Consider the following 16,046-nt stretch of genomic DNA (forward strand, 5'->3'; position numbering starts at 1 on the left):
AAAATCGGTTAAATCTCTCGTTATGTCTGTGGTCTCCCACATTTTCTCAAACTAGTTCTAATCCTCTATCAGCATTATAGAAACAGCAGGGTGTATCAGCATTCTTTGTCCTTTAACAACAATTTGTCTTCCAAAAACTTGTCTAAGCCCTCCTTTTAGATGATGTAGTTTACATTTTGGTTTTCTCCCCATTGTCCATAGGTGAAGAAGATGCCTGTGACCCAAACAAGCTCCTTCCGTGTCCATATGACAAGAACCATCAGATCCGGGCTTGCCGCTTCCCCTACCATATCATCAAGTGCAGCAAGGTCAGTGGTCGAGGAGGATGGGCCAGTATTCGTCTACATCTTTTAGAACAGGTTTGACTTTGTATCCCATGTCTCTTCGTTCCACACGTTCATTAGTACACATTTTTAAACTACTGTTCACTTTTCCACTCCCGTAGAACCACCCTAAACTGGCCAGTGAATTGAAAGCGTGCCCTTTCAATGCCGTCACCTGCTGCCCAAGCATGAGCTGGGGCACCATATTGCCAACTGTGTGGACAGAAGCTCTGTGAACCCAGATGATTGTAAGGACTGTCCTTCTTGTTGTAAAGATCTCTGCGTGTCCCCCTGGTCATGTTCATGTCGAGCACGCGGCCTGGGTGAGTAACCTGCAGTCTGGTTTGCAGTGGGCAGTGCTGAGATGCAGAGCAAGTGGCAGGTCCCTGTCAGCACCTGGACCAACCACATCAGCAATGAGGATTGGGATAAAGGTCAGCGCTCCTCATGGGAATTGAGTCTGGGAGGTTTAACACAAGTGCATTCATCACTTCAGGGTTCAAAACTGCAAATTGGTCGCATTCGCGTTATAAAATTGTGAATGGGTGGCATTGGTGCCAGTAAAAAAATACCTACAATTCGATTACAAAAATAGATGGCAACGAATTTCATCATCGATTCATTGGGTCTATGTTATGTTGTATTTGAAACAGTTTCAATACAAATTTTCAGTACTATTGCTGTGCTCTCTCGCTCTCTTCTCCTCTCCCTCTCTCTTCTCCTCTCCGACAGCCGGGCCACTTGAGACAAGTACCGGTGAAGTGGCCGCATAAGCCCGCCTCCTCTCGGTCTCCTCGTCACTCGTCTCATTCAGTACTAAACGTTTAGACGGAGCCTGTAGCATTTCATAACGGTTGCCGTACTTGACAGTGACTGTTGTGTACGATAGCTTCTACAAGCTAGCTAGCTAACTATTTGACCTAGCAAATCCTAGCGTAGCCTGCTAGCTAGCATATCTGTTAGGCTACTGTACAGTATATAGCTGTATATTTTTTATGTGTTTTTATCCAATTCATCTATTAATCAGGTCTGTTTTTCTGTGTCAAAACAATTGATGCGACCAAATAATGTGGTGGTGCCACCAACTAAAAAAGTTAGTGGTAAATGTTAGTTTTTGACCCTGGATTATGAGTTTTTTTGTTGCAAGTAGTTTATGCAGAGTGATATTCTGATATCACACAGAATTGTCAACTCGTTACACTCCATTGAGAACGTCAGTCTGACATTGCTTCCACTCTAACTGAGTTCTATGGGGGAGAGATTTGATTTTAACGTCATTGCTGATGCAGAGCCATGACGACCATAGAGCACATAACGACAACACTGAGCGAATTGAAACTCATGTAATCATAGTACAAACCGGGTGGGTAGACTACTTTGTTTCTACTACCAACCGTCCTCCATGTACTGTATGAGAGGATGAATGAGTTCCCAGAAGCCCTCACTGCGCCACCTCACAATGCGCATTAGTGTTGGTCCCGCCCTTGGCGCTGATTGGCTAATCGTCAGAACCTGCAGCGCCCATTCGTTGATTATTTTTTACTCAGATAATCCACTGTTCCACGTACTGTAACACCAGACCAAGAATCTGTGAACTTTGTAGTGGGCGGATTCGAGCGTCTGGACTCAGGCTAGCAGAGAGGCTGACCTTTTAGTGACCTTTCAGTGATTTCCATACAGTTCATTGAATTGGTCCAATTGTCGCTGTTTTTGTTTTTACAGAAGCTGACGATGTTGCCTCTACCCCTTTTGTATGGGGTGTGTCCACATCACTTGTTAATCAGATCAGGTCAGATCTCTTTTTTTTAATATACAGGCCACATATTAAAACAGTTTATTGCTCTTTTCCTGAGTTTTTAATAATGTGCTCCATTGCAGGCCTGAGGAAAGAAGCAGTACAAACGTTGCACTTGGACTCCGGACTCCAAGAACTCTGCCCTGGAAATTCTGTAAGTTATGATTTGGGTAAACTGGGTGGAACAATTAGAGTAATTAAAACAGCAATCCAAAGTCTTCATGGTGTAGGTTTGTTAAGGTTTGAACCAATCCAACGGTAGTCGTAAGTTTGTTAGCTGCTGTTGTCGTCGCGCAAAACTATTGATTATAGAAATCTCCAGACATGCATCACTCGTCAGTATCGCTTCTACCCTCACTTGTCCACACTGGGTTCGATCTCGGGTCCTCTGACTTGCCAACCTTACGTGAACAGCGCTGTAGCCAGCTACGCCACAGAAAAGCTAGCGATTCAACGGCGGGGCTGGGCGGCATTTATACTGAGGAGTGAGTTTGAACCAATTCAACTCAGTTACACCAGCTTGGGTATTGTATTGGTATTGCCTAAAGAGCAGTGAAGAGGGCAGGTTGACGGGAAACATATCCACATAGAGAGCTCTCTCTTTCTGTCTTTCTCTACTTGCAGTCGAATGAACAATGAGGCCAGAAACCAGTGACCAATCAGAGACCGGTGGAGCAACCAACATGGAACTCGCCAAAGTGTTTCTCTTCTGTAGCGAAACCAATGCTTCTCTATAAGACAAATAAACATTTTAATCACAGACACGTTTTACAGTGAGTTCAGGTTCAGTTAGGATTTTAGGATGCAATCTGTGGTGTCAGAAATACTGCAACTGCATCGATTCTGTTTTTGATCATCTTCATGGTTTAGTGGTTTGACAGTGTGTGTGTGACATTTCCAGTTTGTTTTGCTGTATATAAAGTGCTATTAAAGATCAATCTGCTGTGCGGTGAGTATATGGGTGTTACAGTAAGACTGGAGTTTTCCTGGGTAGAATTATGGTAGCTGTCACTGGAAGCCTTTCAATGTTTTATAACTGGAAGTAGTTTTTCGTGGCTGTCAGGTGGAAACCTTGCACGTTTTCAGAATGTTAAAAAGAACATTCCAATTTCTATGTTTTTAACATGAAGTCACATTATGAGTGTAGAATACATTTGATTGGTCCCAGGGCTGGGAGGAGCCAGCTTTCAAGTGATAAAAAAAAGACGTTTCAATCGTTATGCTTTAGGCATTTTAACCGTGTTTAAGGTACAGTACCTGTAGCTACTAGCTAACGGTAGGCTATCTGCTGTCTGCCATCATAGCAAATGTAATGTTAACCTCCATGGCACGTGGTGATGCTTCTGTTGCCTGTAAGCGCACCAAAATGAGGCACTGAAATCTGTCGCCATTTGTTCCAGTAGATGGTTTCGGTACTCAACCCTACTCACACAGTGTTACTCAACCCTACTCACTCACAGTGTTACTCAACCCTACTCACTCACACAGTGTCCAGTCTCATAAATACTGTACATTGCTTTCTGTAGTCATTATTACTCAGTGTTCACTCAGATAAATCAACATGTTTACTGTATGTCCTGCTATTGAGTTACGCTCGTCCTCGCTACTGAGTACAAACACACCGTCAGGGGAAATAATGCCCCCCTCTGCCAAGTTACAGACAACTAATATCTAAATTAAGAATGCCGAATTTAAATGTCATGCATAATCCCAGTTTGGAAAGAAGTGTGTGGAGCTCACGGACCATCTGGATCAGAACGAACACACAAACAGTTGGCTGCACAGTAGAGGTTGTTCAAAAACCAGCATCCCAGAAGCTGTTTAACTTTGATGTGAAGCCCGTCTAGTAGAGCAGTAAAGAATAAAAAAAAGGCCAAATTTCCCCTTGGGGATCAATAAAGTATAAGATCCACAGTATGATTCATCGCTTTATTAAGAACCTGAAAATGGAAGTACAGTGTGTTATTGATATCCTAAAACACGATTTCTTGACTTCCCTGGAGAGCTACTAAGCGTTACAGTGTGGCTAGACAAATGTTTTACCATGTTGCTGGTGGTTGTGGTGTTAGCAACTAGCAAGAGCCTGTGTGTAACGGATCCAGGCTGGTTTAGTCTGCCTTCATTTTGAATGGGCTGATAGAACTCTGAACCACTACCTTAAGAAAGGTACTATCTACTGTAGAACCATTTCAGGTTCTTTGACTACCCCTATAGGGGAAGTCAAACCTTTCTTTGGTTCCAGTCTGGTAGGAAAGGTTCCAGTGAGAATGATTTTGCCAATAAACGTTCTACCAGGAACAAAAAAAAAGTTCTTAAAGGTTTTTTTATGGTTGCCGTACGAGGACAACTGAAGCTGTATCATTACATGTCACTGCACATGTTTAACACACACAGAAACACGTCTCTTTGAACACATGCTAAGAACATACTATGAACATGTGATATGATGTGTGTGTGTGCCTCTTGTACGGGAGATTGACAACAAAGCATGAGATCTGGCCTCAGGTCTCCTAACACTGAATAATTTAACCTGGGAGGTCTGTTGCTGCCCTGTACAGTACATCACACACACTCGAACACACACATACCACATTCATGCAGGCAGACACACAAACACACCACTCATGCAGGCAGACAGACACACACACACAGCTCTATGCGGTAGTTAAGCGGTTGGGAGGGTCTGAAGGAGCGTTTGATCTGCCAGGGTTTGATAACTAACCTCCATCAGACGGAGAGAGAGGGAGGAGTCATTGTGTATAAAACTGATAGCTGGTAATAAAATGTTGCTGACAAACAGGTGAATCCAGCTGGTGTGATGCAGTGTGAGGAGTGGGTCTCAAGAATCACTATCGTTTCATTAATTCATTCATCTGTCTGAGCAGAGGGGAACTTTTCAAAAATGTGAATATAAGAGTAACTGAGACATGAAATAAGAAATACAACAAAATAAAAATCTGCCCCCCCTCTCTCTCTCACTCTCTCTCGGTCTGCCCCTCTTCTCTCTCTATGTCTGCCCCCCTCCTCTCTCTCTTCCTCTGCCCCCCCTTCTCTCTCTCTCTCTCCCTCTGTCTGCCCCCCCTCTCCCTGTCTCTCTCCTCTGTCTGAACCCCCCTCTCTCTCTCCCTCTGTCTGCCCCCCTCTCTCTCTCTCTCTCTCTCTGTCTGCTCCCCTCTCTCTCTGTCTGCCCCCCTCTCTCTCCCTCTGTCTGCCCCTCTCTCTCTGTCTGCCCCCCTCTCTCTCTCTCTCCCTCTGTCTGCCCCTCTCTCTCTCCCTCTCTCTCTCTCTCTCTGTCTTGTTTACAGCTTTGCGCCCAGATTCAGACTGTGAGAGACAGAAGGGAGAGGAGGGAGAGAGAGAAAGAGGAGAGTAAGCAAAGAGAGATGGAACAGTGTTCCTCGGAGGTCTATAAATATCCTGAAAGCATGAAACCCTAAAAGCATTACATCCTCTCCCTCTGCCTCTCCCTCTCTCTCCTTCTGTCTCTCCCTCCCTCTCTCCCTCTCCCTCCCTCTCTCCCTCTGTCTCCCTCCCTCCATCCATCCATCTCCGTGATGTGATGTGCAGGCAGACAGTGAGAGGTACGCTGAGACAGGCAGGATAATCAGAGAGGATCTGGCCTCTCCAGACAAGAAAGATGAGAGGTTTTAGCTACCGTTCCTCTCTCTCTCTCTATCTTTTCCTTCCTTCCTCCCTCCCTCCCTCTCCTAGCCCAGTTAGAGTGCTGGTTTTGTCAGGGTCTGGGGGGGGGGGGGGGGGGCGGGGTGCTGATGTAGGTGGATGTTGGTGTTGGGAGGGGTGTTGATGTAGGTGGGGGGGGTTGATGTAGGTGGGTGTGGGTGGGGGGGGGTGTTGATGTAGGTGGGTGTTGGTGTTGATGTAGTTGGGTGTTGGGCGGGGGGGGTGTTGATGTAGGTGGGTGTTGGTGTTGATAGAGTAGGCAGCTAGAACAGGCAGAAGCCCACAGCAGAGACAGGTGGAACCGCATCAGTCTGCGCCAGGGTGAGCTTTACAGCCACGACGGGCCTGACTAATGTGTTTGTCTTGCGTTAGTGGAACGAAAACCTCTACGAGGGGGAGAGGCGGAGACAGATCGCTGAAGAGAGAGCAGCCGGATAGACGGGGGGAGATATCGACAGATGGGGGGAATGATTTGAAGCGTCTCTCGGGGGACTTGTCTGAAACATTAAGCACCTCCGTGTGCGCAGGAGAAAGAGAGAGGGAGGTGGAGTGAGAGAAAGAGAGGGAGGGAGACGGAAAGAGAGAGAAAGAGAGGGGGAGTGAGATGATGAGAATTAGAGCAGATGAAGGGATGGAGGGAGGGAGAAGAGGAGGAGAGTCGAGGGAGGACAAACCACCCTAGCTGTCACAGCGGATCCCTCTCATTAGCTGAGCCTCCCTTTGAAGCAGTTTACCACCATCCCCATGTCCCATCCACAGTATGGTCACAACACACACACACACACTAAAAAACAGCTCCCACCTTCCCACCTAATTATATAAGCTGCAGCCTCTTATGTAATGCATTCCCTTCTGAAGGGAGATCCATAATGCATGAGGGTTTGGTTCATCATGGGGACTTAAACACAGGAGCTACGGTAGACTTCCTGTGTGTTTAGAGAATAGAGATTTAAACATAGGAGCTACGGTAGACTTTCTGTGTGTTTAGAGAATAGAGATTTAAACACACTAGTGTTAGTTACTGTAGACTTCCTGTGTGTATTTAGAGAATAGAGACTTAAACACACTAGTGTTAGTTACTGTAGACTTCCTGTGTGTATTTAGAGAATAGAGACTTAAACACACTAGTGTTAGTTACTGTAGACTTCCTGTGTGTATTTAGAGAATAGAGACTTAAACACACTAGTGTTAGTTACTGTAGACTTCCTGTGTATTTAAAGCATAGAGACTTAAACACACTAGTGTTAGTTACTGTAGACTTCCTGTGTATTTAGAGCATAGAGACTTAAACACACTATTGTTAGTTACTGTATTGTGTATTTCTTCCATGGGGACTTTGGACTAAGGTGATAGACAGACGAATCATTAAAAAAAACTAACAAGGCTAGTCGTGAGCTAATAGTATTATGACTCTTTATCACTCCTGACAGAGAGATATCACCGTTGTAATATTATTGGCTCACAGGCCTTGTCACAGGTGGGAACCAAACCTCAGACATCTCAGAGATCATACATACATATACTGTACATACATACATACAGTACTGTACATACATACATACATACAGTACATACAGACACATACACACAAACATACACACATACTGTACATACATACATACATACATACACAAACAAGCAGATCACTAATCTATAAGACAAGACATGCTTTGCACATTGATTCCATGAGTTCTTAGTAGGCTACATAATTGGCATGTGCGTGTGCACACATACGTCTCTCATACACAAACAAAAAACATCATTTTTGAGCCAAGTCATGGAACACCAGGGACTTTTGTTTGTGCCATGTTTACATTCTAGTTATATATTTTCCATGCAGTACTTTTCTTTATCGGGTTATTTCAAGCTTCTCCTGTAATGCGTGAATGGTTGTTATGGTTACTTGATTTTTCAGTGCTCATTCATCCCCTTCCTGCTCGTCAACAGCTTTTCTGTTCATTACAGGTCATGGAAATTCAGCTGTTTAGTCATTGAAATTGAGGGAATTTGACATTTGACTCAGAGTGGGACCCCTGATACTGTCTGCAGCTTTGTGAATAGTGAGGTACAGTGCGTTCTAACCAGGCAAAATAGTCTTTAAAAGTAGAGAGAGTGCAACATAGAAGGACACACACACACACACACACACACATTACAGGAGTGAGGTGGGGCACACAGACAAAGAGCATGGTCAATTATTTAGTGCTCTCACTGCCACCCATTACACTACATCCATTATAAATCATAGAGGACCAGCAACACACACACACACACATTTTACACATGCCGTTACAAACACACACTTCACATAAACAACTCTGCAGATGGATGGCTGTATCGATAGCTGGTGTTTCTACGGCGATGAAACATGATGTCTGCCGCCACCGGAAGGACCTCCCACTACGGTGTTACACAGACACCTGCACATACTACACACAGACAGTGGGGTGGACGGACAGACAGACAGACGGAGAGGCAGACAGACTGACTGACTGACTGACTGACTGACTGACTGACTGACTGACTGACTGACTGACTGACTGACTGACAGACAGACAGACAGGCAGACCGATTGACTGACAGGAAGACAGACAGACAGGCAGACCAACTGACTGACAGGCAGACAGATAGACAGACAGACTGACTGACTGACTGACTGACTGACTGACTGACTGACTGACTGACTGACTGACTGACTGACTGACTGACTGACAGGCAGACGGATAGACAGGCAGACAGAGGACTCACCTCCATGCTGGTGACGTTGCAGCGGTGAGTCCCAGCGAACCAGCCGGTATTGGAGCACTGGTCAATATCCACATCCTGCAGGTTGACATCCACACGCACAACGCCCCTGACAGACAGAGAGGGTCAGGTCTTAACACCAGCTAGAGTATAATGTCTTACACACACACAGTGTTCAGGGGTGTGTGTGTGTGTGTCTGCATGTCTGATGTGTAGTCTGACCTCCCATTAGGGATCTGTAACACACACACGCATACCCCTGAACACTGCCCCCACCTCTCCACAGCACCAGGGAGAGAGGGATGAGAGAGAGAGGGATGAGAGAAAGTGCAACTTTGACAAAGAAAGTGTTGATAGGTGCTAGACTTGTACGTGTGTGTGGGTGGCCAAGGGGAATACCATGAGCAGAACATTTTTCTTCCGGTTTCAGGCACTTTACTTCCCCCAGAACAGTGTTAGTCTACTAAACACTAGTCTACTCAACGCTAGACTCCCCTAATGGCCATTCTCACAGCCGGGAGCCATCAGAATGGTCTCATCAAATCCTAATGTGTCCAGCTCCACAACCTCGCTTTCCTCAACTCATCCTCCTCTCCTATGTACTCACTCTTCCTCCCTCTATCTCTCTCTCTCCCTCCCTCTATCTCTCTCTCCCTCCCTCTATCTCTCTCTCCCTCCCTCTCCACTCCTCCCTCTATTCAGATCAGCGAGAATGTTCCAAATCCTCAGGAATCATTAACACGTTGATTAACACATTGTACAGCAAGTCTTCTCTCTCGCCCCAGTGATAGAAGGTAGGCTAGATCACTATGAATGTACAGTTAACATTGGCCTGAAAACTTCCCCTAAATCAAATGAAACTTTATTTGTATAGCGCATTTCATACACAGAGGCAACACAATGCGCTTCACAGAGAGAGCGGGAGGGTAAAATGTACATAATGATACCCTTTATTTTCACAGTTCACCCAGAGGGCCAAGAAAGGTGAACTGTAATTTTTTCCCCCTGACCTCTCTCAACGAGACGATCAAGCATGCTCCTGGAAAATGGGATTCACTATAGGAACATTTTACAGAGCACTACGCATGGGATAAACGCTACATTAGAAACATAACACTATCGGGAATAGAGTACAGTACATAAATCATTTCAGATGTGTTATCTACGGAGTAGGCCACTATAAGTTAGCTGTCCCAGTGAACCATTTTAGGATATATATTATGTATATTGTAATAGATAAATTCAAATGAGTGTATTCTCTGTTCAAGACAATGTGTGAAGTGAGCAGCTGTCCTCTGTTTATTGCCCTGACCCCTCATCTCCAGGCCTTCTAATCAACTTTATGGCAGGAGACCTCCCCGGGGGGCCCCTCCTCCCAGCTATCGTTGATCTCTGTATATGTTCACTTCGCTGTTGACCCCCTGACCTAGCCTACTCACTGATCATTTGCGAGGTGAGGTATTTGCATATGCAGGTGTTGAATATGGTTGATTTTCAGATAAATGCCTTTTAATATGATCCTGTTAGCTATTTCCTAATTATGATGATTGACCTCTGAGTATGGCTGTCGGCTTGAGTTTTCGGTAAGAAACGGTGTCCCTCTTCCATAGACTTATGAGATAAAGACATTCCATGGCTGGTACACTCTGTGCCAAACACCATTGTTGTGGTTAGAGATAAAGGCCTGGGCGCCGAGGCGGCGTAGGTTAACTGGACCAAAACAAGGCCACAGAAGCGACCAGAGAGACAGTCTTATCGGAGAAGAGACGAGGGAGGGGGGACACTCAAACCACATAAGAACGTTGCAACGAGACCAATACTTTGATTTGGGTCCAGACAGCATACAGAGAGGTCAACTGTACATTAGGCCATGCCATCGTCTTTTGTATGTCAAACCTTCTGTAATAAACCGCTTTTGCTTGAGGCTCAAATCCTGTGTTGGAGAGATTCATTTGGAATACACCTGAAAAGGAGACACTGGCCTGTGTGGTATTGTGTGAGATTGGGGGCCGTCTTTTATTGAAATCAAAACACAAGGCAGAGCTGAAATAAGGACAATAATAAAAGACAACGAAAGTCATCACAGGTATGGTCACACCCACTGTTTATAATGCTCTGTTTTCATGATAATCCTTGCTCTTGGTGGATGTTCCTTTCTCTTTGAGCCCGACTTTGCAAACTCGTAACTTATCTGGAATAAAGGTAATCAGCTTGGACTTGCAAAGATGAACCTTAGCAAAAAGCTCATATTGAGTGGATTAGGCACACAGCCAAACAGAGGTGAGGAACATGATGTACTGGGCAAAGGGAAGGGGGGGTGATGGCCTGATTGGGGCAGCTGGGGACACGGTGGGATGGAACAGGACATTAAGATGGCAGGGGGCCTCTCTAGGAACCATGGGGGCCTCAGGAGGATCTTAACCAGGGAGGGGGGAGGGGGGCTCTCCGGGACCTGGGTATAGTACGAGAGGGAGAGACGCTAGGGAGGGGAGAGAGAGACAGGATGAGTGGTGACGCTTGACCTCTCCAGTCACTGGCCCCTAGTCACCGGCCAGCATTTCCACACATAACATCTCTGCCAGATGTCAGATCTGTTTTAATTGGCCTCCTAGGGCCATGTCACAGCCAATCAGCGGTCCTATTTCTGTACCAGACACATCCTCACTCTGTTTCATAACCCTTGTTACAGTATATCTATATAGGCCCCTGTTAATAAATCATCTCCAGTGGTTGGACGTGTTCCAATACTGCTGGCTGACACCTGCTACTGGACCTCCAGTCCTTTCTGAACGGCAGTGAAGATTCGCTAATTGGCAAGTGATTTATGTATACCATATGGACTCAAGTACAAGTTGGAACCAGGCCTGAATGCATCAGTTTGGAACCAGGCCTGAATGCATCCGTTTGGAACCAGGCCTAGACGCATCAGTTTGGAACCAGGCGCCTTCATCACTTGTCCACCTGGAATACCAGTGCCAAGGGACGCAAATCAAACACACTTGTCAAAATCTTCCCAACTTAACTTGGATGTTGCCTGAATAACTCTCAGTTCTAGTTTCGACTACGGCGGCAGCTCGTGGACTGCAGTGCGCGGGTGAAGTGGACAACAAGAGATTCCCGCCGTTCAACAACGTCATCATTTATTCATGACTGATAAATTGATTTTGGATACACTAGGACAGCGTGGCCTTGAAATATGAGATCCCTGGTGTAGGCTAATGCGTCAATCCAGACACGCACGCGCGCGCACACACGCATGCACACTCACACACACAGCCCTGTGGATTTAATTACTAACAATTTAACATTTAAAGATGTAGTTAACATTTGTGTGGTGATCCAGTCTATTAAGGACTGTGTTTGGATGTTGCAGCATGCCCACCCCACACCTGGAAACATCGCAAAGGCCCAACTCACCTGAACTCGGGTGCGGAGTCCGTCTTCAGGCCGTAGAAGCCCGCAGACAGGGTAAGCAGCCAGTAGGGTACAAAACTCCCGTGCTCGCACTCCAGGTAAGGCGCGGACCACCGAATCTGACTCTTGTCCAGAAAGTAGCCGTTAGAAACGGTCATGACATCCGGACCCGACACCCTCCTCTTCTGCAGGTGAGGTCTCTTCTGGTCCCTGAACTTGTTGAACCACTCGGAGTCTGCGGTCCTGCTCTGTAGGTGATGGCGAGCGGAGCTGGAGAGGTCCTGGAGAACCACGTCCCTATCCGTTCTAGTCGCCTGGAGGAAGACGTGAGGACCGGGCGTCGGCGCGTCAGTGTGGAAAGTCACCACCGCCCGGTGGATTTTGGGGTTCGCCTCGATGATGCTCCTTGCCAGCGCCTGGTACCAGTGGATGTCTCGCCGGAGGCTGTGCTCTCGCGACTTGTTGGCTTGCAGGATCGTGTTGAGGAAGTTGGTGGCGTGCGCCATGGTGTCCAACACGCTGTGCAGGGAGTAGTGCGTTGCGACGCGCGCCCCGTCGCGATCGAGGCTCCGGAGCTCGTACCTCCGGGAGCAGTTCACCTGCCTCAGCGCCGAGGAGTCTCCGGTGTGGAGGAAGGCGGTCACCACCCGCGGCAGGTCCTCCTCGATCTTGTGCGCCACCACGGTGCGCTCCGTGGCGTGCCCGGGGTAGTACGTTGGCTGGAGCAGCGGTTCCTTGTTGATATTTTCAGTGCTGAGAATAGTAGGGATCTTCGCATGTATCTCCGCGTCTTTGTCATTATCTGACCACTCCACGTAGCCATAGTTTGATCCGAAGACAAGCCCTATCTGGAGAAGCAGGAGGACGAGTGAAGAAGCCATATCTGACCGTGTCGGGGGAAGAAACGTTTTCTCTTAGGCTAAAGTGTGGGCACAATGACCGACGCCACAGTTTTCAGCTAGCCTACATATATTGTCACAGACGTCCACCGGAACATTTCCTTCCAAAGCGTTTGGATCCTTCTCCGATCCTCCCGCATCTTGTCTGTGCTAGACTGTAAGCGTTAGACTCTCCATCTGCCTCCTCTGTCGTTGTCGGCTTAGCATCTGTAGCAAGCAGGCAGATGTTGTCACGTTCGACCAATCATCTCGCTCAAACAGGTTACAGTTGAAGTTAGGCTACGCCCTAAAACTCCACGCTCGGTAGAAACACTTCAGTTGCAGTCGACTGGACCGCTGATAGGAGAGTTCCTGTTGCGTTCAAGAAAGAGAGTGACTATAAGAACACAAGCCGCGCCTGTATTTGTCTTGGAACGAATGGGAATGAAATAGAGATATTTACACGTCGCACCAATCTGTTCGTGTATTCCCGTCCCTCCCAACCTTACATGTACAGCCAAGCCACCTGCATCTACCAATCCCTCGCGCGGGTTGGGAGGTGGGTGGAGCGATGGGAAGGGAGCTGTCCGGTGCTGAACGCAGCGCGAGGTGGAAAGGAAAAAGCCGCGGGGCGGGAAGCCGAATTTGCATGACAGATATAATTCCAATCTCTTTTCCTTGTTTAGATACATGACAGGTGTTTGTGTGTGTGTGTGTGTGTGTGTGTGTGTGTGTGTGTGTGTTTCTGAAGACACACCCACCCCGGTATGTTGTTGACGTTGTGAGATTCAGTTCAATGAGGAGCTACAGCTACCTAGAGTGGCTGGGTGGCAGTAGAGATGATGACAGCTAAGCCCACAGAAGGGTCATGAGAGCTGAGAATGTCAGAGAGGACTCGCACACACGCGCGCACACGTACGCACACACACATACACACACACACACACACACACACACACACACACAGACAGATAAGCAGGCAGGCAGACAAGTCAGGCAGCCATGCAGACAGACAGACAGACAGACAGACAGACAGACAGACAGACAGACAGACAGACAGACAGACAGACAAAATGATAGACAGACAGGCCAGGCAGCCATGCAGACAGAATGGTAGACAGACAGGCCAGGCAGACAGACAAAATGGCAGACAGACAGGCCAGACAGACAGACAGACTGTTTCCTCTTCTTCGACAGCCTCCTTTCATCTGATGCGTTTTTGATGCGTGTGTTTGTGCTTCATGTCTGTGCCGCCTCCACTACCCAGGGCTCAGCAGCGCTTTCTCCTTGGGGACCAAAGGGAACCATTTTCTCTGCACTTGGGATGAGCTATCTACAACCTCCAATCGGGTGAGGGCAGTGCACCCTTAGATAGTCAGTGTCTCGTGGAGATTGTCAGATCAAGAACCATTTCCATTACTGGACATTGGTGGTTCCTCAAGCCAGAGATCTGGGTGGATTAGAAGCAGAGCAGGGGTTTGCAGATTCAAAGGCAGAGCTCACACACAGTGTCTCTCCCTCTCTCTCTCTCTCTCTCTCTCTTTCACACACACACACACACACACACACACACACACACACACACACACACACACACACACCCACACACACACACTGTACAAGGCCTCTCCCTCTCTCTCTTTCACACACACACACACACACACACACACACACACACACACACACACACACACTACACAGTCTCTCTCTCTCTCTTTCTCTCTCACACACACACACTGCACAAGGCCTCTCCCTCTCTCTCTTTCACACACATACACACTACACAGTCTCTCTCTTTCTCTCTCTCTCTCTCTCTCTCTCTCTCTCTCTCTCTCTCTCTCTCTCTCACACACACACACACACACACACATTCACACAGTCAGCCTTAATTGGACAGCTCCCCTTCTTAACAGATAGGCCTGCCGATTAACCTCTTAGCTCTTTCGGTATAGAGGACAGAAATGCCCACTGTAGGATGAGACCCCCCCCCCCACACACACACACCCAGGGCTACAGTAAGGCACACACTCCCTAGTGTACTGAGCTAGAGGGATACACCCTCAAAATAAAAGACAGATACGTGTGTAAAACCAGATCCCTTTTCGGTCAGAACGACCAACTAGTTATGTCTGACCTGAAAATGTTTCTACCTGGAACATCCTAGAAGGTTCCTCTACACTGCACTCTTTTCTTCTGAGAATAGTCAGAATGATGTCGCCTTCCAAAGCTTTATTTTCGGTTGTGTCATGAGGGCCTGCATCACACATTTTCACTCAAACATGTTAACCATACTACTGTAGATATGACAGACCTTAGATCATCTGATGTTATTGGCTCATTATTGAAAGTTACTGTACTGTACTGTGCAGTCTACCCTGAGGCAGAATACTTTATAGTTATCTGCAGGGGAGTCAGGTTTGATGGCTGTCAGTGTTAGAGGTAGCAAGCCAAACATTTCCTTGACAGCTGAGTCCGATCTGTGACAGATTCAACCACTGATTACAGCCAACGCATAGCTCCAGCTGGAGAAGAGAACACACAAACACACACACACACACACACACACACACACACACACACAGGAATATGAAGTTCTCAGCAGGGACAGAGACTCTTTCATGTGAGTGCTGTGAGTCAAAGCAGATCTCCAGCAGTGATCAATCACTAGATAGTGTGTGTATGTGTGTGTTTTTAGACAGACTTGTGTGTGTGTGTGTTACCTTACCAATAAATGTCAAATCTCTGTGCCAGACCAACTGCAGCATTGCGATTAAAACCAAAGCAGCTGGGTGTGTGTGTGGGTATGTGTGTGTGTGTGTGTGTGTGTGCGTGCGCACGCGTGTGTGCATGCCTGTGTGTGCACACACACACACACACACACACAGGAAGAACTACAGGCAGAGACATAGCCTCTGTCTTGAGTGTTCTCAAGACTGCATACCTCTGAAAACCTTTGCCAGTGTAGTTGTTGTTCTCCGAACGCACAGTAACCACACCAGGTGCCTAAAGGAGGACCAGACGAGCGCAGAGCTGTGATCTGTGACAGACAGACAGGCAGGGAGGAGGGAGGGACTGAGTGTTAAGAGTGGAGGCAGCAGGCTCATTTGTGATTTCTCACCATAGCTGTGTGCTGTTGGCTAGAAGATATTGTTATGTAATATTAATATTTCATCTTAATGATCTCTTTATAACGTCTTGTTATTTTGTATT

The 16,046-nt window shown here is 47.0% G+C and overlaps 1 protein-coding gene across 1 annotated transcript in view; it reads right to left on the minus strand.

Moving 5' to 3' along the window:
* The window catches only part of LOC311316387 (metabotropic glycine receptor-like), a gene marked incomplete at both ends in the record, with an annotated part of 30,586 nt that extends 17,747 nt beyond the window's left edge, over nucleotides 1-12,839 (minus strand). Inside the window, 2 exons of the mRNA XM_084447228.1 lie at nucleotides 8,548-8,653; nucleotides 11,962-12,839. Of these exons, the coding sequence (XP_084303354.1) occupies nucleotides 8,548-8,653; nucleotides 11,962-12,839 (984 nt within the window). The remainder of the gene's footprint in view (nucleotides 1-8,547; nucleotides 8,654-11,961) is intronic.
* Nucleotides 12,840-16,046: the final 3,207 nt, after the last annotated feature.

The sequence above is a fragment of the Borostomias antarcticus genome (genome assembly GCF_949987555.1).
Source record: "Borostomias antarcticus genome assembly, chromosome: 12".
Lineage (NCBI taxonomy): Eukaryota > Metazoa > Chordata > Actinopteri > Stomiiformes > Stomiidae > Borostomias > Borostomias antarcticus.